Source organism: Sinohyriopsis cumingii, chromosome 6 (assembly GCF_028554795.1).
Source record: "Sinohyriopsis cumingii isolate HCF-2022 chromosome 6, ASM2855479v2, whole genome shotgun sequence".
Classification (NCBI taxonomy): domain Eukaryota; kingdom Metazoa; phylum Mollusca; class Bivalvia; order Unionida; family Unionidae; genus Sinohyriopsis; species Sinohyriopsis cumingii.
In genome coordinates this window covers 130,949,976-130,975,042 of record NC_142966.1, presented here as the reverse complement: position 1 = coordinate 130,975,042, position 25,067 = coordinate 130,949,976, and the positions used below count along the sequence as shown (strand labels likewise).

The following is a 25,067-nucleotide window of genomic DNA, read 5'->3' as shown; positions in this document are numbered from 1 at the left end:
TGACTCTTTCGGAGAACCCACGAATCCCACAATGCGGTCATTGGTTCAAACTTTGAAACCATCAATTTGAACTCTAACAGACTAGCATTTTCCAAACATACAAAATATCTGCTTGTATTTACATTCATGAAAATAAAACCTTATTGTTCTATCACAAAGCAATTTTTCTCTGAAAATGAAGACTGATCTCACTATAAAGGAGAAGTGGAGATGAAATGGTGGTTGCACGTTCTTCAGTGGAGTTATAGTAAAAATAGTTGGTATGTAAAAACGTATGTACACTTTGCACATAATCACACTATTCATTGATTGTCACTGTCATCAAGTTACATCTCAGTTTTCTTCTCTGGGTTTAGTAATCATGAATACTAATTATGGCATTATCATAAAATAAGTGTGTACTTTGCAGATACGCAAGTAAATACATTATTAAGTATTATCCATTATGAGAAATTCTGGCCATAAGCACTTAGGTTAGCAGCCATTATAAGCTGAGTAAAGAAAATTTCCAGTGTGAGAAATTGTTGGTTCAGATGTTTAACATTTTAAGAACAAAGTTTTATGAACTTAAGCAACTTTTTTCATCAAAATATTATAAACTTTTTTTTCAAAATACCCTTCTGATGCTTGTTAAATAAAACAGATTACAGTTGGAAAAGTGCAATGGTGCTTAACCAGAAGAGTCAAAATTTGCCACTGCTGCATGTGTGCTGAGAGAGTTATTATGATTCATGATGCAACAGTGCATATACCTTTTTTTGCCACTTTAATGGATTCAAATTTATAGATCAAAATCATTTAAAATCACTTTCCTGGTAAAAGAAAAAAAGGTATAAAAAACAAACATGATATAAAAGACATTAATAAAAGATTAATTGTTTTAAAAAATGAAGCAATGCTCAAGAAGTTTTCCAAGGGGCTTATGAATCTGTTAAGTCTTTCAAGCAAAGTATGAAGGAGAAGTTCCAGATGATATGTTCGAGCTAGACATGTCAAACAACACTGAAGATCTTCCTGCAGCTGGAAATAGGAAGAGAATAGAGACCGAGAAATTGAATGAAAGTAAAACACAGAAATAGGCAGGAAAATGAAGATGTATTAGAAGATAAAATAAAAGGTGACACCATCATCAATAAGGCTGAGAAGCAGAAAATGTAGGCTTCTGCAGCCTGTAAAACCAGCCAAGAAATGCTCCAGAGAGTATTCGTTAACCAGTTGTTCTGCCCTCCTACCGTCTGCAATGATTCACAGAAACATGGTGGGTCATACAACAGGATATTAATAAGACTATATATCCAGAGGGAACAAAGTTACCAGGTTTGCCTTATCTCTTAACAAACAAAGTAATCACTCAAATTTTATCTATTTAAAAGCATTTGCAAAATCCGTTTTAAATGTTTCTATTAAAAGCATAATATAAAACACAATCACTTGATACAGAAATACACTGCAGCTATGTATCCTGTAATATCAATGCCATATTGTGTAAGAAAAGATTCAACAAATAACATTCATGAATATGTATGTCTGTGTGTGTGTGTTTTGCTTGACACTTAGTTCATATATATATATATATATATATATATTCCAATTCTATCAACAAACATCCTGACATTATTCCACCTTTCAGTCCTACCTTTCTGCCATGTGCAATCATTTTGATGTTGATGGGAACTGTGCCCAAGGAAACTTGGGAGTGCTTTGAGATATTTATTCTTCTGTAAATGACAGATGATGCAAAATGCTTTTTTTTTCTTTTTCAAATATATAGAAATGGAAAGGACTTTTAATTATATTGATCTTAAAAGCAGGACCATTGTGAGCAGCACTGGTCTTGTCATGCTTAGCCTTTTGACTTCATAATAAAATATAATAGAGTGAAGTACAGACAGTAGATGAGAATCCTTGTGATCTGTAGATACAAACAAATACTGACATAAAAAAAATATAGTGATTTCAGTAGTAGCTATGTAAACCAGGGTTCATCCAGAATTCTGAATGATAAATTCAAAGACTTTTCCCAAACTCTGAAAGACCACAAACATAGATTTCCAAGACCTATTTTCGCTAACTAGTTAGGTTATATGAGAACACAACAAATGCAGAACACTACAATATTGTTTAATGATGAAATTCAAACTATAGTTAATCAAAAGAAAGAAATCAGGAAAACTCGACTTCATCTGAATCTAGCAACCTTGGAAAATTTTATTTGTGATTATGTAAAGAAATTAAAATGTTTGGGTTTATTTAAATTTTCAAAGACTTTTAAAGACCTCATGGTAATCTGCTTGATTTTCCCAGACTTTCAAGGCCTTGAAATTGCTACCTCATTTTCCCCAAACTTTCAAAGACCTACAAAGACTGTAAGAACACTGTAAATTAATGCCTTTTACCTAAATACTAGTGAAATCAATATATTTTGTATACTAGTTAAATATATTCACAGGACTCCATACTTGTACACATTAATTCATAGTTTCAAAGAGTTTATATTATGAGGGCATCAAATCATGTTCAGGATTTCAAACCTTTGATCCCTCTATTCTGAAACACGTGCTGTACCATATGAGCTATCAGAGATTATGTAACTTACCAGTTCATGAGTCAAATAGAGTGTGCATAACAACATCAGATTAGACAGTAAATACTTCCTTCTTTTGGTATAAAACAAGTTTCTTTCTTTTCGCTGCAAGGTTGTTGGTATTTTCTTGTTTAGCTATCCATTTTAAATGGATACATGTTACAGTAAAATGATAAAATATACAACAGTAAATTCTTGTGCATATTGAGCAAAATCACTATTTCATATAAAATGATTAAAACTTATTTTTTCAAGATCATCTTTAGAATTGAAAAAATGTTCTCTCAGCTATATATATATATATATATATATATATATATAAGAATTACTTTTACCTTGCCTGAAAGGGAAGTAACAAATACAATCAACAAATAGGGAATTGATACTGTAAACAGAAAATTACATGGATGAGGCATTGTTCAAAGGAACTTCAAACCATTTGTTTATCAAAGATATTTCCATATATTTTTGATTATTTGATGGAATAAATCAATTTATTCAATTTTTTACTTCAAGGTACATAATATGCAAGGGAACTGTACACAGCAACTCCATGGGAAAATAATATCAGAGGAGGAACTAATATGCTATACACTAGAAGCACCCTCTTCTCTTCATAAACTCTCACAAAACACCCAAAAAATGCCCAATGGAAATGTCCCATCTGCTTTAACACAGGCAATGAAAGCCCATGAGGCCATCTTAGAAAGGAACTATGAAGATGTCAGCCTGTATCAAGACTCCAGCAATGATGACCAAATGATCAGTAGCCAATGACAACTCACACAGTCATCAGCAACCAGAGAAGCAGCAACGTCTAATCCTGCCACTACCAACAGCAATAGTGTGGACAATGGCCAATGCCACTTATTCATCACCAAGAAGGTCACCACAAAAGAGCATGCACAGGAATCACCAACTTTGGGGACTTCATCTTTGTCCCCACTTTCCGATGCAGGCAGGGTTACACTATGTTTGTCCATTGAAAAGAGCACATGCAAGTGGTCATTTATCTCTCATCTTTGTCCATGCTGTAATATAACATAGTGATAACATACATTTAACTTAGCACTAATGTTTGTAATAGCGTTCAAACCTGGGGGATGAAACACTTAAATGAAGCACTCCAGAAAATTTTATGTGATAATATTGTTATTCTTAAATAATTAATTATTAGGTACATTTTGTTGTTTTGAGTTTCTCAGAACAAAATAGGCTAAAAATGGTAGCCAGTATAACTGGAAGACAAAAAACCTGGGAAAACCCCATCAAGGACCACCAACCCATGGGAAGATACTGGAACGCTTTCTTATATATCCACATTGACTGAGCCAGAGATTCAAACCTTTTGGATACAGTGGTGCGAGGTCAGCGATTGGTAAAGGCGAGTGCTTTAGACCACTCGGCCACCACTGGCTGCCATCTTTACATAAATTGCATCCAAATGATGCATTTTTAGCACAAGAATATTGCTCCCATGAAGCACACAAATTTCAACTATTTAAATATGCTGATGTCACAATGATGTACACATCACTGCCCGATCATGTACATATAAATTGCTGATTTCTGTAGAACTGCAACAAGGCCCTTTCATGTACACGTACTTGTACGAATTTCACTGATAACTAATAAAATGTAGCCTGCAACACTAATCACCTTAATTTAAAGCACATTTCTACAACTGGGAGCATCATGAGATGGAAAATGCACAGCTCACCAAACCTTGGTCACTATGACCTATAGTCCGAGTTTTCTCTGACCCTTGCCACCTCATTTTTGATATTTGGACATTTATGTTGGGGTGTAGGGTCAGAGTCCAGTCTCTATCGAAAAGTTGGAATTCACCAACACATTTGGTGTCGGCATGAGGCAGCCGCTTACTAGCCGGCCCAGCAAACTTGAACGACATTTCATTAAAAGATACCTGCACAAAATTGATTGGAATATAATTTATTTTCTCAGAAATTGTGACTATATGACCTCTGATGTCATTGGCATGCAGGTTGCGAGAGTTGTGTAGTCATGTGACTCAGAATGCAAATGGCCAGATACAGGTCAAATTTCAGCAACAATGTACTTCCACCTCGTCTGTCCGTGGAAAAAAGACATGAATGCTATGCTCACGATGTTTGAGAACATAAATCATATTTTTATCGATTTCATGCAGGTATATCTCGATGAAAGGTCGTTCAAGTTTGCTGGGCCAGCTAGTAAGCGGCTACCCCATGCCGACACCAAAATGGTGCTGGCGAATTCCAACTTTTCGATAGGGAATGGACTCTGACCCTACATCCCAACATAAATCTCCAAATATCAAAAATAGGGAGACAAGGGTCAGAGAAACTCGGACTATATGACCTACTTCTAACATTTTATATTAATAAAGACTCCTAAAATATTTTGAAAATGAGAAATATGTTGATATTATTTGTTGCCTAAGTTACAATATCTCAAACCTATGTAGAATAGTTTGTAAAATAATACAACACACTTTTTAAGTTTGATCAGTTATTTCTAAAAGTTTGCTATTAATACTTTCAAACAATTCTTTGACATTTTCAGAAAACAAAACTCCTTAGTTCTTATTATGTCATGGTGGATAGTATCAGATTGAGGAAAGCCTTGAACCATGCCAAGAAAACAAGCTGTCCATGATATGCCCTCATAAGAAAGCTGCTGCCATTGGTGTTTACTGACAATTAAATGGCCCTTTCCTGAGGTCAAGGGATGCTGAAATCTAAGGAAGGAGATCTAAGGTCTCCCTCAGACAAAACATGCATATCAGCATGTACAGGTGAGATATATAATTAATGAGCATATTTATCCACAATATGTAAAAGTTTTGTTTTCAATTATTTATTTGTAAAATTTGTTTTTGTTTTTATTAGAAATATTTCATATTTAATGAATGATATTTAGCAGCAAATAAAAATGATATTTCAGTAATAGATACTTTCTCTGCATATGTTAATAATATTCAAAGAAATAATTGATTTAACTGATTATTGTCCCTCTTTTTGAAAAATGGTGGCTTATTGGTTAAGGTGATGACATCATTGTGGGAGTTTGATTCACATTCACTGGATCACCTACAGTATGCATCCTTGGCCAAGACACTTTCTTTTCCTTCAGCACAATACAGCATTAAACATGTTGCTGTTCTGTAAAACCACCAAATCCCAAACCTTTTTTTAATTTAAAATTTGTTAGAGTTGATATACTAAAATATGACTTAGTTTTGAAAAGTGAGCCACTGCAGCTTGGTGGTTGTGTCATCCTTATAATCCAGGAGTCATGGGTTCAGTACCCAACTAGGTCAGCTGCCTTGGTGTATCCATAAGAAAGTACTTAGCTCCCATTTCCTTGACATCATACAGCGAATAACGTGTATAATGTGCCTTTAAACAACAAAATAAACCATGAATTTTCATAATGTATACACTTCAAATTGAAATCAGATATATAAAGTAAAAATTAATATTTCTACATTCTTCCTTAAATGAATGAAACTCATTTTCTTACCACATATATCTTTATTTCAGAATATGTGAGTGCATGATGTAGTAAATGTGGACTACCAAACCCACTGATTTGAATGATGCTTTGACTGAAACTGTTAGCTATTTAACAAAAAAATGAAGACAAAACTTAATGAGTGCAGAACAATAAAATACAACTTTGTTAAGCAGACAAAGGCAGTTAACATGGCCATATTGCTATGAATGATTCTGAACATAAAGCTGTATTTGTGTTATGAGGTCATTAAAATCAATTACACTGTGCATCTATTTTGTCTGTGGTCATTGATTCATAAGTAAATTAGCTGTGTGCACATTTTTCAAATAATGTGCCTCTTGCATAATTTGCATGTATTTGAAATGTATAAAATACGCCTGTATTTAGGGTTTGATTTATACCAATGTTTTACAGCTGTTACTTTGGGTTAGCTTTATGCCTGTAATATACACCTATACTTTGGAATGATTTACACCTGTAATATATGCTGGTACTCTGGTATGAATGACCCATGTGAGTTATGTCTGTAACATAAACCGGTACTTTGGTATAGTTCACGCCTGTAATATACACCTGTACTTTGATGTGCTTTATGCCTGTGATTTACACTTGTAAACACCTTATTGCATTGATGTATTTGAATACAGGCGTACTAATAATTCACCTCTGTGTATGCCTTGCATACACTAGTATTACCCCTAAGATATGCTAGTATTACAGTGGTTTCTGATATTCTAGAGAAACCAACGGGCACCCATCTTTTAGGTGCAGTAGTATGCCTATGACACAGCCATATAATTTCGTACAGAAACGAGAAATGAATGAGAGCCTTGGAGTATCTTGCTATGTAAGCATGTAGTAATTATAATAAGGGTCATTACTAGAAGCTTTCTTGAGTTTTATAGACAGCCTTCATTACAATGAAATTATTTCAAAATTTCCCAACTTAAGGTATTTGCTCCTGAAAAAATGTTCCTAATTTATTACAGCTGTACTTTATCCCAAACACATGGATCCATACTCCATTTCCAGTGCCAGATTAAAGCCTATCAGGACCCTAAGCACTGAAATGATTATGGTGCCACCCCTATCCCCTTTCTACAAAATGTGAAACACAAAAAAACAATATTAAAAGCTAAAAAGGTGGGAAAATACCAGTGTTGCCATCATTCCAAATCAAAATATTCATACATGGAGATCAAAATGGTCATATATAATTTTCAAATTAATTTGAATTTTTTCTGGTACCCATGTTGGGCTGCTGCCCTAGGCACGAGCTTGGTGTGCTTAATGGACAATCTGGCACTGTCCATTTCAAATCACTTAAGACAAATCTTGGCTTTTTGTCACTTTGTCCTGGGGAAATTTCTATCAACATGGACTTTAAAATTAAGTAAATACTTCACAGGTACAAAATGAAAAACTGTAAGATGCACAGACAGACAGACAGATAGATAGACAGATATATAGATAGATAGATAAATAGACAGATAGATTCACTCACCCTCTTGAGAAGCATTCATCTTTATGACAGCAATTTTCAAATCCATCAACTGTTTACAATCCTTTACATCTGCACCTTGGCTTCCACATTTTCTACTCTCAAAGTATAAAGTTAGCCCATCATCTCCAACAGGTCCTGATATATTTGTCAGAAGGAGACCGCCAATGCCACCAAGGGGAAGTAACTCTAATATTGTCTTCTCAAGTTGTTTTCTTTTAGCTTTCTTCTGGACTTCTTCCAGGTCTTAAATCATGAAATGAAAATGCTTACTAATTCAAAAGTATGAAATCATTTAACAATTATACAATTAGTAATATACTAATGTATCTAAACAACAGTAGTAACGAATTTAGCTAATCATTGCCGACAATATGATGAACTTTCATATCCACCTGAGTTACTATCCCTGAGATTTTTAGTCTTGAGAAATACACACCTGCTACTTCATTCCTGAAAACGGCTAAGCAAATGCTGGTCACAACTGGATAAAAGTACAACGAAGTAAGGTCTTTCCCTGTCACAATCTCCAAGTAGTTCTGTAAAGTCTCCTCTGTTATGGTCGAAGATATATTCTATAAAAAAAAGGAAAATCAAAAGATATTTACACCTTTGATAACTGGTATGAAAACATCCATTTTCTTACAGTTATATATGCTATGGTTTTTCATCATTATCTAACATGTGTTCATATATGTGCAGTTTTTGTCCTATAAAAAGTTAAGAACTTCATGCTTAATTAAAAATACCAATATATATACAGTGTGACCCTGCTATAATGCGCTCCGTTATATTCGGATATAACGCGGTCATGGCGTGGCTCCCGAAATTTCATATACATGTATTTTTATTGTGCACAAAAAAGTGTCTTAAAAAGTACGAAAAAAACCGTAAAAAGTTGCTTATCATTTTGGGATAGAGATCGCGTATGAATAAAAAATGCATGACGATTGTGGCTTGGCTCTTGAAATTTTATATGTATTTTTCTCGTAAACGAAAAAGTATTTTTCTCGTACACGAAAAAGTACATTTTCTTTCTTCTTAAAAGTAAGAAGAAGAAAAAACGCATAAAAAGTTTATTCTGGGATCGCGTAGGTCTTCGCCAATGTCGCAAACTTGGATTGTTTTTTCTTATTGGCTGCAAAACATACCATGTGGCTTTTTTTATTTGTTGGCGACATAGTTGGCTGTTTAAACTTTTATATACAACCAATGGTTTAAATTGCAGAAATTCAGAGGCCCCATGAAAGGAAGCTGCAAACTAGATATAAAATGCACTGAAATTTATCTATTGTTACATAAACAAATTCTTTGTCTATACTGACAAACCATCTAAACAGTGCATTGTTATATCATAATCCGCTTATCCTGACATCTAGCATGAGTTCTGTATGTTGTGAAATATCCGATTTTTTGTTGTTGGCATTTCTGGTAACTGAGATCAACTGGACAAGGCATTCTCTCGTAATCTGTCTTTCATTGGAATTTCAGCCGCTCGCTAGTAATGAATATATTCACAAAGACTGGCATTTGTGTGTGGATGGTAAGTAAAATTCCTCTTCTTTTTACTCAGAATTAAATCCTTCAAAACACTCACGTTTTCTGTAATAATCCATGTCATCAGAACAATTGCGTCTCTATCGGCCGTTGACCCTTTGTTAATTTTCAGACGCATGCGTAGAAGGCAGCATCACACTGCTACCATAAATGTAAAAACAAAAAAAAATAAGAATTTTATTGGTTTATTCAGTAGGCATGGAGGGACAGTAACTAGAATAGTCTAAACGATGGCCAATTCCTTTTAAAAATGTATCCAGATAAAACAGTTTGCTGAAATTTCAAAGGAAACAGATTACCTATGAAGCACCGACTGTTATGAAAATGTACTCAGCAAATGGAAAAAATCCCCGTCTCAATCATGTAATACAATTATTTGATGTTGCCGCCACAATAAGAAATGGGCATTCGTTTGGTTCTCCAAAGCTGTTCTTTAGCGGCAACTTCAAAAGCACATGCACCCTTCATCAAAGAAAGCCGACTACAATCTTTCAATACCAGAAAAGAAGTTTTCTTCAAAGGAAGTCAGTACCAAACTTAAATAAAAGTGATGGAATCTGATGGATTTTTGCATTTTCCAACGTGACTGGAACACTTTAACTGTGCTGTGAAAGTTTACATTTTGTAGGGAAAAAGTTTATGCCAACGGCGGCTTAAAACGCAAACTAACTTTTACTGACTTCGAAAGTACTTCAAAGTAAATGTGCTTCGACATTCGTTACGTGATTGTGCTGTTTTTCCTCTGAATTCAGACCAATATGACCTGTTACAAAATTAATGAATATTTTAAAGCTGTGTATGCATATTTTTGATGGAATCACTTGCATTGTGGATTCAATGTATATGAGGTTCGCAGGTGAGTACACTTCGTTGATAATCTGATCATGCTATACATTAGACATTTATATATAAACAGTATTCACGTATATGTACCAATTCATGGTTCTCTAAATAAAGTAAACTATTATATGATGTCTTCTCTCTTTTCACTACAGGTGTATTTCTCATTTAATATGCATTAATTCAAGATAGCAATTGTGCCGACGAAGCACGTATTTTACCGCCCGCATTTATTACCCCCCCCCCATTTTTTTGTGGGGGGGGTACATTTTCTTCAGCTAAGTGACTTGGTTGCATATAATACGGTTCGGTTCATAACACGGTCGGATTCTATGGCTCCCAACTACTGTGTTATAGCGGGGTCCCACTGTATATATATATATATATATATATATCTTTTTTATGTATACATACATACCTCCAGTGGCCTAGTGGTTAGAGCATCCACCTCAGATGCAGGAGGTCATGGATTTGAATCCAGGCTGAGTCATACCTGTCCCTCAGCTTTAAGAGGTAAGTTTTAGGACTGGTCAGTCTGCTGATGATGCCTCAGTGCTAAGACATTACATAAACTGTCACACTGCTGACATCGTAGTGATAAGACAAATTTTTTTTAAAGCGATGTTAAAAATCCAGAACACACATACACACGTCTGTTTGTAAGTGAACAGGAATCAAAGACTGCAGGTTTATGCATAATAAAAAAGCAAATGTTGTCACAGCTTCAACTTCATCCCAAAAGTCATTATTATAAAATACATGTTTACTAAGTTTAAACTACAATGTCACACTGAACACGTCTAAACAAAAGCCATTCATTATGTGCCTTGGACTACATAATCTATATTATAGAACTGTATTTTACTTACTGGAGTCTATATGAAAGAAATAGGAATGCTCTTTTATTTTATACCAAATTTTATTGTCAAAAGTTTAAGCTTCCAATGGCAAATCAGACTGCTCTGGTGGCCTAATGGTTAGACCATTTGCCTTGGGTGTGGGAAATTGCATGTGTGAACCCTGGCTAATCATACCAAAGACATAAAAATGGTACTAACAGCTGCCTTGCTAGGTGTTCAGCATGAAGAGGTTTAAGTGTTAGGACTGGTTGGCCTGGTGTCAGGATAATGTGACTGGGTGGGTCATGATGCTACATGTCTGTGGCATGATGCCCCAGTGCTAGACATCACTATAAACTGACACACTGCAGACATCATAGTAATATGATTGAAACATTGATAAACTGATGCTAAAAATCCAAATCACACACACACACACTTAAATGGCAAATCAAACTGATGTTGGATCAGGTTAAACTAAATAACACGAATCTTTTGAATAATGACAAGATCAGTTCAAGCTCTGCCACTGTTCTCAATCTGATACATTGCTTTAAATTATCACTTTTTGACAACAACAAAAATGAAATTCAGCAAGGCAGTCGGTAAACCAATCAGTTAGGCATTCAGCTAAAATCCATCAGTATGGCCTTCAGTTAAAACCAGTCAGTAAGGCAGTTCAGTAAAGCAAACATTAAAGCAGTCAGTAAGGCTAGATCTTGCTCAGAAAGGTACATAAGAACCCAAAGTCCTAAGTTATAGAATTGTTAAAGTGTGGACAAATCAACTGACAAATATGGCATATACAATGAAACCTCTTAAGAAAGAAACCTCTGTAAACAACCATAAAAAGTGAAATAGTTTTCAGGTCCCTTATTTTTCCTTTATTTTCAATTATCTCAATAGACTGAAATCCCCTCTCCTCTGGAGATCCCATTGTGCCAGACATTCTCAAATTTTCAAAACTGAATGTCTTTATAAAACAGGTGACTATACCGATGAATGAGTAGCAAACAAGTCTGCTTGTGGGTGGGAATGGTGGGCATGGCACTGTGTTCCCCCAGAAATGTTTTAATCAAAGATGTATAAATGGTGCAATTTCAGATGTGTCTGAGGTATTTTCTTTCCACAAATTACATCATCTTTACAAGCCATATTTCACCAATGATAAATGAGAATTGGTTCCTTTCAAAAAAGGAAACATTTCTTTAAGTGCATGGCAGTACTTTGTATAGATACACCACTCCCTTGTTTTACTGTAACAGTTAATTTGTAATTCTGGGGACAGATGTCAATTTTATTTTGCTAGAGAACATGCAATGTGGGATGTTGGAGATCGTGGGTGTGACCACCCCCACCCACCCCCGTCATACCAAAGACTTGTCAACATGGTACTAGCAACTGCCTCGCTTGGTGCTCAGCATTAGGAGGTTAATGTTAGGACTGGTTGACCTGGTGTCAGGATAATTTGATTGGGTGGGACATGCTGCTACATGTCTCAGGCATGATGCCCCAGTGCTAGACATCACTATAAACTGCCACACTGTAGACATCGTAGCAATATGACTGATTTTTATTTTAAAGCTACATTAAAAATCCAAAACACACTCACACACATACAGTCACTAGAATGCTTGCTAATTAATACATCAATATTTACAGTCACATGAATACTACTGTATTTACAGCCAAACTAAAATCTTCTGATTTACGATGGGTTCTCTTCTACTTTGGACACCATCCCAAGATTTGCTCATGCTTTTAAAAAAAAAACCTATTATTCAAATATATGTGTGTAAGCCCTACTAGAGACTGGTAAGACCTACTCCTACATGTGCTTACTAAGTAGAAAGAGACAAATGTATTCAAGTTACTGACATAGGCCCTAGGATCTATCCTTATACCCTTTCCCATATTTGTAATTACATATATATATATATATATATATATATATATATATATATATATATATATATACTGGCATGAAAAGATGACTGCATATACCCAAATGAAATTTGACTGGGGAAAGTCCTTCCCCTCAGGGACTGACCATAAGGCTCCAACATCTGTGTGAGGGTCAAAATGGGAAAGTACATGGATATGTGTTGTACAAAAACAGAATGTTTTGTAAACTATTGTAACAATCTCAAGACCTAAATATTTTGTTGCAGTTTTATCTCTGGGTATGTCAATTCTGAGCATTTTAAAGGCTAGTTGGTGTGGGTACCATGCCTGCCCCATCAATGCAGTTGGGGTCAATCGGCAATGAACTTGTGTCATTGCCCACCATGACCAATACCTCTGGAAATTTTACAGGGTACATATGCCAGGTCTATCTCTGTCTAAATCCACCAATGAACCATATGACTGAACAAAGGCCCTCATTTACCAATACCTTTGTATAAAAGGTCAGAACTGATATGGATGGAGTGAGTAACTCATATGAAAAATCTTTCATTATTTGTTGGGAAAAAAGATAGTAAAAAAGTAGAAAGGAGTCCATATCTTGTCCTTTATGCATGCTTCCACAAGAAAATATCACAGAGGGATTATACCTTCACAACCAAAATATTTGCAGGCTTGATTTCTTCTTCCCATATCTGTTTTGGAGATAAATGTTTCAGATAATCTGATGCCATTGTAGTTGTTGAATCAGCAGTTACTGAATTTCATCCAGCTTTTCTATCTACAAACCCTCTACACCACTGTCCACAATGATACCAATGATTTCAACGTCCATTTCTCAACTGCAAAATATAAAAATTACAGTTATCACAAAGACAGTGAAAACTCTCAGGTGAAGGTCACATCCATCAAACAGTAACTACTCTATCCAGCCAGGGTCTGCATGTTTTTCTCATCTTTCAACTGTGTCTATGTGGCTGTCTTAACTTTGACACCTACCTAAACGTTTACATTAATTCCTGGGGGATTCATCCTGGATACAAAATCTTCATACTCATGTACTCATCTCGCAAACAAATCATACCAAGATATAATGGCTACCTCACTCATCTGTTGCTAAGGAAGCTCAATTATAAGCTAAATTCAAGATCCCTGATGACAATGAGACATTTTATTCTTCCACCTTGGACTAACCTTGACCCATTTAATCCTGAAAATGGGATCCAAAAAAATGTGTTATGTTTTGTGACCAGCATTTCTTCTGAAATATCATATTTTGTTGATGTCTGTAGGTGGGCAAATTAACCACATGAGGGACACAAGGATGTGAAAACAACTGCCCAAAGATGGAAATTGAACCATCACAATTTCTATAATAGTGTAAGAATTATTGTGAATATATAATAAATTAAACTTTTTATCATGCACTACATGATCTTTGATAAAGTCGAATTCTCTAATGAAATCTGAGTCTCAACAAGCAGAATAGCTGCTTTCATTCTCATGTATTATTTATGGTTTCATATACAGGAATATACTTAAAGTTACTTCAAGATAATCTTTACTAATCACAAATACAGATACCCTGAATTTTTATCATATTCTTACACTGATAAACAGTCATACAGATCTTAGCTCTTACCAGGCAAACTTTTCTGAAACTATTTATCTCAGTAGTTTTCCCTCAGATGAATAATAAAGTTATAAAAACAAAAAAACTTAAAAACAAATTTAATTTGAAAAGATGAATAAAATATCAAACAATAAATGCAATTTATTCATCAAAAGTCTTGCTATTTATTGTTCTGTCAAATGTTAAAGCTTGAAGATAAAATTCTGAGGATGTGCAAAAAAAGTGGCATTGAATTGCTAGGAATATACTGGTAAGTCATGCACTCAAACCTTTCACACTTAAAGCTTGCTGTGAGAAAGATAAATTATTATAAAATAATTTAACAGTATTTTGGCAAAACTGTAAGTAATCAGCCTTTCTATACTGTGTCAAAGCACACACATTGCTAAATTCAATCACTACATACAGTTACTGACAAATCATGAAAAATTAGGGCTATGCTGCTTATCAAAGGGACATGATGACCAGCAGTTAGCTAGTTTATCAACCCTGATGTTAATACCAAAATACACTGGGTTTATTGTGAATATTGTCCACTCTTCAGAATAATAGATGTATATTATCCAACCAAAAAGAAAGAGATGCAGAAATGCACATTTTTCTCTACCTTGATGGATGGATGGATGGATAATAATTGTGCCAATAGAATAGTCTTTAATGTGTTTCCTCCAACGACAAACATTTAGACAATAGTGGAAAGAAACAATATTATCCAAGAAAACAAAATATTTAGTCCCATTGCCGCATCTCCCCATAATTCTCACTATCATTAATACACAACTACAGAACAAGATCAATCAGAACTCTCTGTAGTAAGTGAATCTGCATATGATGTAGATGTAACATATGCATGGAGCAACAAGTGTGGTGTGGAAAAATCATAAAATTTTATAAGGAATTTATTAAAGGGACCCCAATCAAATCCTCTGATAGTGTATAACATCAAAATATTGCTTGTCTGTGCCCTTGTTTGCTCCCAGAACTTCCAATTTTTGGTTCTGGGTACTGAGTTTTCTAACGTAATGTTAGTTTTCTATATCCAGGTCTGGCAAAAAAATGGGCCATGATGTCATTTTTGAGCTATTCTAAAAATGGCTCTAGTCAATGATTTACAGATCAATATTTTTTATATTGAGTTAACACATCATACCGCAAAAATCTGATACTATGTTACACTGATGACCTTTTAAAGAGAAGTGTTCTTCATTTCTACAATATATATATATATATATGTATATATATATATATATATATATATATATATATATATATATATATATATATATTATTCACCTACATTAAACTGTCAGATGACTGTAATAATTTCATGCTCATATTTCTAATAAACACACACACAAAAAAAGAACAAGTGCCCTTATTTAAGAATTTTTACAGTCAAGAATTGAGGACAAACAACAAACAACAACAGTGGCTACTGGTTATTTCCTAATTTAATTTTTCTTTTATTCTTTGGGAATGTCACGTAGTTGTAAACAAAAAACCCACTTTATTTTTTTTCTTCCATTTTCGGTTCGATTTCATCTCAGATACTGTATATACGATTTAAGTGCCGTGATGTATTTTCTTTATACAGACAGCCACATAATTTACTGAAGAATAAAATTACTGCGAACTGAATGTTCTCGCTACTGACGAGCCTACTTTCACTAGCCGCATTTTATGTGTAAAAGTAACACGACTCAAAAGGAAAATTGGCTATTTACAAATAAAATATTTACCCCAAGTAGAAAATATTATTACAGATGTTAGTCAAACTTACATCAGTGTTGCATTTCGACAGCGACATCACTAGTTTTACATACGCAGTTTCTATTTCAGCCAAGCTGACGACTAAGTAAAAAACAAAGCAGGTTAAAACGTACTCATGCCGAAACGTACTCAATCCAAAACGTACCCAAGTCCAAACGTACCCAATCCAAAACGTACCCAAGTCAAAATGGACCCAAGCCAAAACATACCCATACCCAAGTCAAAACCTAACCAAGTCAAAACGTACCCAAATTAAAGCAAGTCCAAAACCATTGAGGTTCGGAGATTTAATGTTTTCGTGTTATGTGCTTATATCAGTAGATACTACTTCTCGTAACTTGGGAATAGGCATGGCTGGTTTTAGATTGCTTTTATTCGATCACTGTAAATAACATACCTTGAATAATGTAACAACATATTGGCCTTAGAAATTTCCTTTGATATTTTGAGCCCTTTTGAATACTTTAATTTATAATAACTCAACACCACATACTAAGAGCTGTAATTTGCAAATCAAATCCCAATGTAGGGGATGAAAAATAAATAAACCAAGATAGATAGATAGATAGTTAGATAGATTGATTGATGGGTAGGTAGGTAAATAGGTAGGTAAGTAGGTAGGGAAATGAGATAACTTTCGAGCTATTGTGAATTAGATCTGGCGTATAAAAAAGACAAACTGAAACCAACATTTTATTGCATCAAACACAAAAGCTTTTATTCAGCAAAACACTAAATATAACAAATACAAGTTAGACGGATCTGCAATAAACTGGAGGCAATATACTTACTGGTAAACACCCAAGGATAAACGACATTGATGGACACTTCACTTTGCAGTGAGTAATATTTAATGGAATATATTCAAAGTAGTAAAATCAAAATAAATGTAGATACAAGTATTGAGTACTGAAAACCGTAATAAAACTGACAAACACAGTGCATACCATATATGCATTTTTAGACGTGAAAAGTAACATGACAACCTAGCAAAATACATTTTTACGTAACAAAAAACATGTAGAATTTCCAATAATACACCTTGATGTATCACATTTTTAGTATGTTATAACACGAACACTACTCTAAGTTATGCATTGAATTTTCAGCAAAATAAGACGCAGACTTTTGAAAAATGGTTCTGTACTTAAATGCACCAATAAAGAAAATATCCGTCAATATATACCAGGCATGCAACCCTTAGAAAATTTTTTCCCCCGGCTAACTGCCAAATTTGCTTGTGCGCTTTGTTAAGTTGATAAGCAACTAGAAACATCATACGTTAGGTACCTGTTTTATCAATGTCACGAGAAAAGGGCATTTGTAGTCAGAATCATCTACCCAACAAAAAAGAGAAAAAGGCTAAAGTGATTTCATCAGAAGCAGCAGACCAAAAATAAGGATCCATACTCGTAAAGAAATTCAAGAATTCGAGTCAAGTAGACGAAAAAGAGGAAAACCCCATGCCTGAGAAGAAATTCGAACGAGAAAGAGAGTGACAGAGAGAATGGGATTTAAGTTTTAAATTCCATTGGTCAATCTCTGACTAGTATCTTTTTTTCTAGGATATATAGGCGGGCATGAAAGTGGCCATTGGGTTTTGAAATCCAAGGACTTGGATTCGTCAGTTGTAACTGCCTTAATAGTAGTAAGTAGGGGCACCGTACGTACAATGGGAATTAGCATTACAGACCCCCCTGGGCAAATCTACGTACAATGGAAATTTAACATGGCGAAAAATCGTGGGCAAATCTACGTACAAGGGGAATTAACATGGGAATAAATCGTGGGCCACTTTACGTACAAGGGGAATTTAACATGGGGAATAGAGTTTGGGCTTGTTTAGGGACAAGGGGAATTGAATATGGGATTTTTTAAAAATTTTTTAAAATTTTTTTAAAAAAAAAAGGGTGTAGGCAATTGAAAAGTCATTCTCTTTTCGAGAAATATGGCTGGCCCTGAAAAGGGCCTTTGGGTTTATGTTAATGTATCCATTAACATAAAGGGCACCGCATTGGTCTTCTTCTTGTCCTTAGGCTGCGTCTCACTGTTGGCCCGTAAATCAGGACTCTTTTGAGGCATCCTTGCCTCTCCACGTAAATCCTACGTATCCACAGGCTGGTGTCCGTCCTATGGACAACTGTCCACTTGGATCGGACATACATGGGTATGTCCGTCCGGAACATCATTGAAGACACAAGCGTAGAAGATTGCACATCGTTCCACATCTTGAAGCAACGAGAACAGGTGAATCAATGCAGTGAACTGCGCTTATTTATAGGTAGAGGAAGGATTGAAACGGATTGAGTTCGTTGACCAATCCGAACACGCGTTACAAAATTCAGTCAGCGCGCATCCAATCCGAAGAAAGTAGTCTGTGACGTCAGTTGGTCTATATAGATTCGCTAGCGCTTGTGTGCAGTCAATCTATGCGACAGTGATTCAACATGACGGAAATTCAGAAAACGATCCATTGGGGTGCACCAACAGGGGAGACCGCCCAAGGGAACCCGGACTTACTTTCAGAAGAGGTGAATTGGGATTTTGTGAATTTTCTTACCTCGCAAGAGTTTGTTCCGGAACCTTCGTTACCTTCTTCATTACCGCAAGTGGAGAATTTTAGACAGACAGAAAGAAGAATTGGAGAAATTTATACAACGACAAAAGGAAGCGGAGCAAGCTTTTCTCCTACAGCAACAGCAGCAAGAAGAAGAGGTAAGAAAAAAAACAACAGCAACAACAGCAAGAAGAAGTAGCAGCAACAGCAAAGAAACAAGAGGGTGAAAATCAAACGGTCACGGTACTGTTGGACATTTTAGCGGAGTTAAGGAGTCTGAAACAAAATGTATCAGACTTCTTTATTACGACCGAAGAGAATACGACCTTCCCGTGCTAAACACGTCAACCCTGAGACTAAGCCTACCGTACCACCCTTAGTGATTTCAACCCAATCATCATCAACATTACGCAGTCCAGAAGTAGGCCTTGGCCGTGGCAAAGGCTTAAGGCAGTTAAAGTTGATTGCTTGAACTCACCCCTACACCATAAAGAAAAAAGGCCCTTTTCAGGGCCACCCACATTTCTCGAAAAGAGATAGCCTTTCAATTTGCCAATAACTCAAAAAAAAAAAAAAAAAAACATTTTACCCCCTGTAGTACGTCTCTTTGTATGAGTGCGTGAGTGTAGCTTCTTATTTTAAAATCAAAACTCAAAGACACTTACCTTATATCATTAATTTATTCTTTTATAAATATTTACAATCCAATTCACAATTCACAACACAACACTTTAATAAAAAGTTCACTGACTTCTTCTGCCTCCTTGTTTAGTCTCTCTGTTTTTTGAATTTCTTCACCGTCACACTCTTTTCCTCTTCTTCCTCCTCACTTTCTTCCCTTCTTCTTTTCTTCTCCTGTTTCTTTTTCTTCACCTGTCTGCTTTCTTCCTCTGAAAAATTCCTCTCTTCTTCCGAAGAATCCCTCTCTTCTTCTGAAGAATTCCTCCTTTCTTCTGACTCCTCTTGTTTCTTTTTTGGGCAATCTGGAGACCAATGTCCTTTTTCTTTACAATAATAACAGGTATCTTGACTTTTGTCTTTTTTAGCCTCTGTTTTTTTTTCTTTTTTGACGGTCTGGATACTCTGAAGACCAATGCCCTTTCTTCTGACAGATATAGCAAGTATCTTGACTTTTATCTCTAAAGGAAGGAGAGTAGTCCGTGGGCTGGTCTGAAGAGAATTTTCTAATGACCCCTCGCAAAGCTCTGACGAAACGTTCGATTTGGTTAGTCTCTTCCATCGTTGTGCTCGGCTTGAGAGTGAAATGAATAGTGAAAGGACAAGACGCACGCCCTTTTATATACGCTGGTTTGCCATGACTATAAATTAGTCTATGGTGTTTAAACTTGAGTCATTTGACGTTTTGCACTCAAGATGAAACGATCCTATTCATTCGAGAAGAAAGAAGAAGAAAGTAAGAGGCAGAAACGTGATCTATCGCCTCGTACCAAAGCTGAAATCTTGGCACAAATTCATGCCAGTGATTTTGAAGAGGACATGAGTGAACCAGAATCCGAACCCTCTAAACCAAGTTCGTCACCCTTAGTCAACCCTGAAAAATACTATTCCATTCGAGAGACGGAAAAGCGCTCCTCTAGAAAATTTAGAACCACGGCTTACACCTACACAGTGAATTTTAAAGATTTCAAGGCTGACGTACCATTGGAGAAAGCAGAAGGGTTTATCACCGAGATGTGGGATTCTTTGCTCACCTCACTCAAGCGACAATGTCAAGCCAAAGAAGACGATCGCTTGACACTATCCATAGATCACGACAGCTTGAAATCCCCTGATTCAACACGTACAACAATCTAATGACCAGTTTGACATCACCGATGGTAAAGCCACACTGAAAATGGCTCACGTCTCTCTTCCTCAAGGGACTGGACGCAAAAAGGTCTTATTGGTGGACGATCTTCGCAGCACCAAAACGAGTCTTGTCCGAATTAACAACCCTCATGACCAGATGTGCTTAGCCCGTGCCATCGTGGTGGGACGAACCTATGCCAACAAGAACGACACGGCAGAATGGAAAAGAGCCTGGAACACTATTCAACGTTCCTATCGAGCCAAACAACGAAACGAAGCAGAACTCCTGTTGCAACAAGCTGGCCTGTCAAAAGACACACCCTGTGGCATTCCTGAGATGCAAAAATTGCAAGATGTCCTAGCTCCACGCTACACCTTGAAAGTGCACCCTCAAGAAATGCTCGGGCCTCTGTTGTTTCGAGGCCAAGATTTTAAGGACGGAAAATACATTCATTTTTATTATCACGATGACCATTTCGATACCATTACCAGTATCACCGGATTCCTGGGATACAGTTATTATTGTGAGAAATGTGATTATGGTTATAACAATCGAGAGCAACACAAGCATTGTGGAATGAAATGCCCAGGATGTTTGGCCTCTCCACCCTGTCTGAGCGAAGAATCAGTGCCTTGTTCAACTTGTCTGCGCACGTTTGTCAGTCCTACCTGTTACCAACAACATTTGAAAACGCAAGGTTCACAGAAGAAATGCGTTTGTCAACTGCTGAGATTGTACCCTACCTGTGGACAAGGCATATGTACCAATACTGCCAAGGCACACGTATGTCGAGGAAAGAAAAAATGTCACATTTGTCACCACATTGTGGACTTGGAACATCAATGTTACGTGCAAAAATACCAACCCCCACCAGAGAAAGAGGACATTTACAAGAAGAAAGGCAATTTCATCTTTTTCGATTTCGAATGCATGCATGAGACCGGCATTCACATCCCTAATTTCTGCGTGGCTCATCGAGCGTGCGAGAAGTGCATTCAAGAACCTATCTTCAGTCATTGCCCTCATTGCAGCAAGATTCCTGGAGGGCGTGAAAAAATCTTTCGGGGACCGAACACGTTAGCCGATTTTGCCCAATGGGTCTTAGACCCCATCGACAAGACGTGGAGCCAAGAGGACATCGAACGTTACGGAGATTGTCATCGTCATGCCACGGTGATGGCTCACAATTTCTCCGGATACGATGGACAGTTTCTTTTGAGGTACTATACAGAACATGGCACCGAACGTCCTAAAGTCACTTTCCAAAATCATTTTCATGCAAGTGGGACAAGTGCCGTTTAAAGATTCGATGAGTTACTTGGCCATGCCTTTGAGTCGAATGCCTAAAACGTTTGGAATGACAGAAATGGCTAAAGGTTATTTTCCTCACTTTTTCAATACGGAAGCCAATCAACACGCCGTTCTATCCCATTTGCCTGAGGCTCACTATTACGACCCCGACAACATGCGTACCGAACAACAAGAAGCTTTCTACGCTTGGTACCAGACTCACGCCTCCGACCCTTTCGACTTTCAGGAAGAAATGCTAAAGTATTGTCGTTCCGACGTGGACATTTTACGGCGTTGCTGTGGAAAATTTCGAGAACTGTTCATGGAACACGGAGGGGTCGATCCTTTGAAAGAAGCTTGCACCATTGTCAAAGCGTGTTCCTTAGTGTATCGACAACGATTCATGCCTGAAAACACCGTGGCTGTCATCAGCCCTCAAACGACCAACTTTGTCAAACGTCAATACTCGGTCAAAGCCCTACGTTGGTTACATTACTTGTGCGACAAGGAAGACAAATGGATTCAGCATGCCCGCAACGGAGGGGGTGAAAAGACCATCGGAACGTATTCGGTAGATGGCTGGGACTTAGAAAACCCCAAGATCGTGTACGAGTTTAACGGTTGCTTATTTCACGGATGTCCCGTCTGTTACCCTGATCGTAGCACTAAAAATCAGTTTTTGCAACGGACCATGGAAGACTTGTACCAGGACACTTGTCAGCGGCTCCTAAAGTTAGAACAGCAAGGATACCAAGTGGTGGAAATGTGGGAACACGAGTACAATCACCGTATGAAAACCGATCCCGAGTTTAAACGCCTCGTGGAAAGTTACCAGTTCATGGACCCGTTGAACCCGAGTGATAGCTTGTACGGAGGAAGGACCAATGCCACCTGTTTGCTGTACCAAGCCGACGAAGAGAAAGGAGAAGAAATCAAATACTTGGACGTGTGTTCGCTGTATCCCTACGTGTGCAAATATTGTCGCTTTCCTGTAGGGCACCCGCAATTGTTGACGGAACACATCGACCTGAAAAACATTCGACAATACGAAGGCTTGATCAAGTGTAAAGTTTTGCCTCCCACGAACCTATACCATCCCGTCTTACCTCACCATTGTCAAGGCAAACTGATGTTTCCCTTGTGCCGTACTTGTGCCGAAACGTGCAACCAAGATCAACCTTGCCAGCACACCCAGGAAGAACGTGCCTTGACGGGTACCTGGGTCAGCGTAGAATTGTTCAAAGCTCTGGACATGGGATACCAACTGTTAGAAGTATACGAAATTTGCCACTTTCCCAAGACACAACAATACCACAAGGGTGACTCTACTCAGAAAGGCATTTTTGCCGACTACGTGGATGCCTTTTTGAAACTGAAACAAGAAGCCAGCGGCTATCCGTCCTGGTGTCACACTCCCGAAGACCAAATACAATTCAAAGAGAAATACTATGAACAAGAAGGCATCTCTTTAGACCACATCGAGAAAAACGAAGGTAGGCGATCGTTTGCCAAAGTGATGTTAAATTGCTTGTGGGGTAAAATGGCACAACGACCGTGTTTACCCAAGACGGAATATTTGACAGAACCTTCCCGCTACTTCCAGATGATTCACGACAAAACCAAATACATGAAACACGTGGACGTCGTTCGCGAGGATTTGATCTTGGTCAATTACGAAGAAGATCTGGATTTTGTACAAGACGACCCTTTTGGAAATGTCATCATTGCGGCTTACGTGACAGCTCATGCTCGCTTAAAATTGTACGAAGCTTTAGAACTGTTAGGAGAACGTGTCCTGTACTTTGACACGGACAGTTGCATTTACATCCATCACCCGAGTCAACAGCACCCTAACATCGAAGGAGACCGTTTAGGAGCCTGGACAGACGGGCATCCCGATGACAAGATTCTAAGTTTCGTCAGTGGCGGTCCCAAAAATTACGGCTACGAATACCGGGACGAACAAGGAGAAGTGCACACGACGTGCAAAGTGAAAGGACTGACTCTGAATAATCGTACCAGTCGTGTGGTCAACTTTGGGGTATTGAAAGAAGCCTTGCAATCGGGAGAGGATGGAAACTTTAAAGTGACCACCTATCAACCGAACAAGATCGTACGTTTACCCACTCACCACATCGTCAGTCGGCCCTTGGAAAAAGTCTTTCAAATCGCATACCAGAAGCGAGTGCGACTTCCCAATCATTTCACCTTACCGTATGGACACGTTGGTATAAAACATTGGTTGTAAGAGGATAGTCACCTGCTAGAAGGATGACTTCGCCACAGCAAGAATCGAGTGAGAAACCCGATGAGAACTCCAAGTTCAAACCCTACCATTTTCCAGTCTTCTTACCTGACTATTGTGATTGTGCCCGTCGATTGGACACGTTTCAGAAATGGCCTACGGATAGGGAAGGATTATCTTCTTGGCATGTTTTAGCTAGAACAGGATTTGTCTACTTGGGACCTGAGTCAGGATTGGGAAACGAGGTACAGTGTTTCGCTTGCGGAGTGAAGTTACGAATGGATCTATGTATCTATAAGATTCAGCTATTCTGGAACATACTCGATGGTCTCCGCACTGCCCTTACCTTTCTATGGCCTTTCCGCCCATCACACTACGGTACAATGTTGACGGTACCTTAGAGACGGTACCTTCCAGAACAAGACATAAAAAATGTAAAAAAGGAAAGATGTACAAGCTGGAGACTGCATTGCGACTAGTATAAAAAGGGGCTATGGTCAAGATCGATAGTTCATTGTGACTACCAAGACTGAGCGAACAAGATGAATACTTTCAGAGAAACACAGAACAAGTTGTTTAGAAAGGCACAATTCAAGTGTGAGGCTTCTGAAGTGGAATGCGATTGTGAGCCTTGCGATGGGTACGATGCTGTACGTTGTGACCTTAGCGATGCCGTAAAGCATCATGGGAACTTTGTTCTCACGACCCCTATCATGGAAAGTGATGCTGTGCGTGTCAAACCTGAGGGATGCGAAAGTGATGCCGCTCGTCCTCTTGGACATTTTACTGGGTTTCGTTTTAAAGGGGAATGTTCACCTTCACGTCTACCCCCCTACGGATGTCATCCAGCCCTGAGCAAACTCCTGCCCATGTCACTCAACCCTCATCGAAACGAACCTGTGAAAGACGAATATTCGTTTCCTGTGCGTTTGTCGGAATACTGCGACTTTGAAAATCGTCTTCAATCGTTCAAAGGAAAATGGCCTAAGTATCTGGGAGGACCGACCCCCGAAGAAT

At 37.4% G+C, this 25,067-nt stretch overlaps 1 protein-coding gene across 14 annotated transcripts in view; it reads right to left on the bottom strand.

Annotated features, from left to right (window-relative positions):
- The window catches only part of LOC149797969 (uncharacterized), a 146,803-nt gene extending 130,556 nt beyond the window's left edge, over positions 1-16,247 (bottom strand). For all 14 annotated transcript variants that reach the window (XR_016421926.1, XR_016421929.1, XR_016421930.1 and 11 more), the window contains exons 1-4: positions 16,159-16,247; positions 13,396-13,587; positions 8,044-8,179; positions 7,608-7,850 (exon numbers count right to left, since the gene is read on the bottom strand). Coding sequence is in view for 5 of the 14 variants with exons in the window: in XM_089963050.1 (XP_089819176.1) it covers positions 7,608-7,850; positions 8,044-8,179; positions 13,396-13,479 (463 nt within the window). In the remaining 9 variants the exon portion in view is untranslated. The remainder of the gene's footprint in view (positions 1-7,607; positions 7,851-8,043; positions 8,180-13,395; positions 13,588-16,158) is intronic.
- Positions 16,248-25,067: the final 8,820 nt, after the last annotated feature.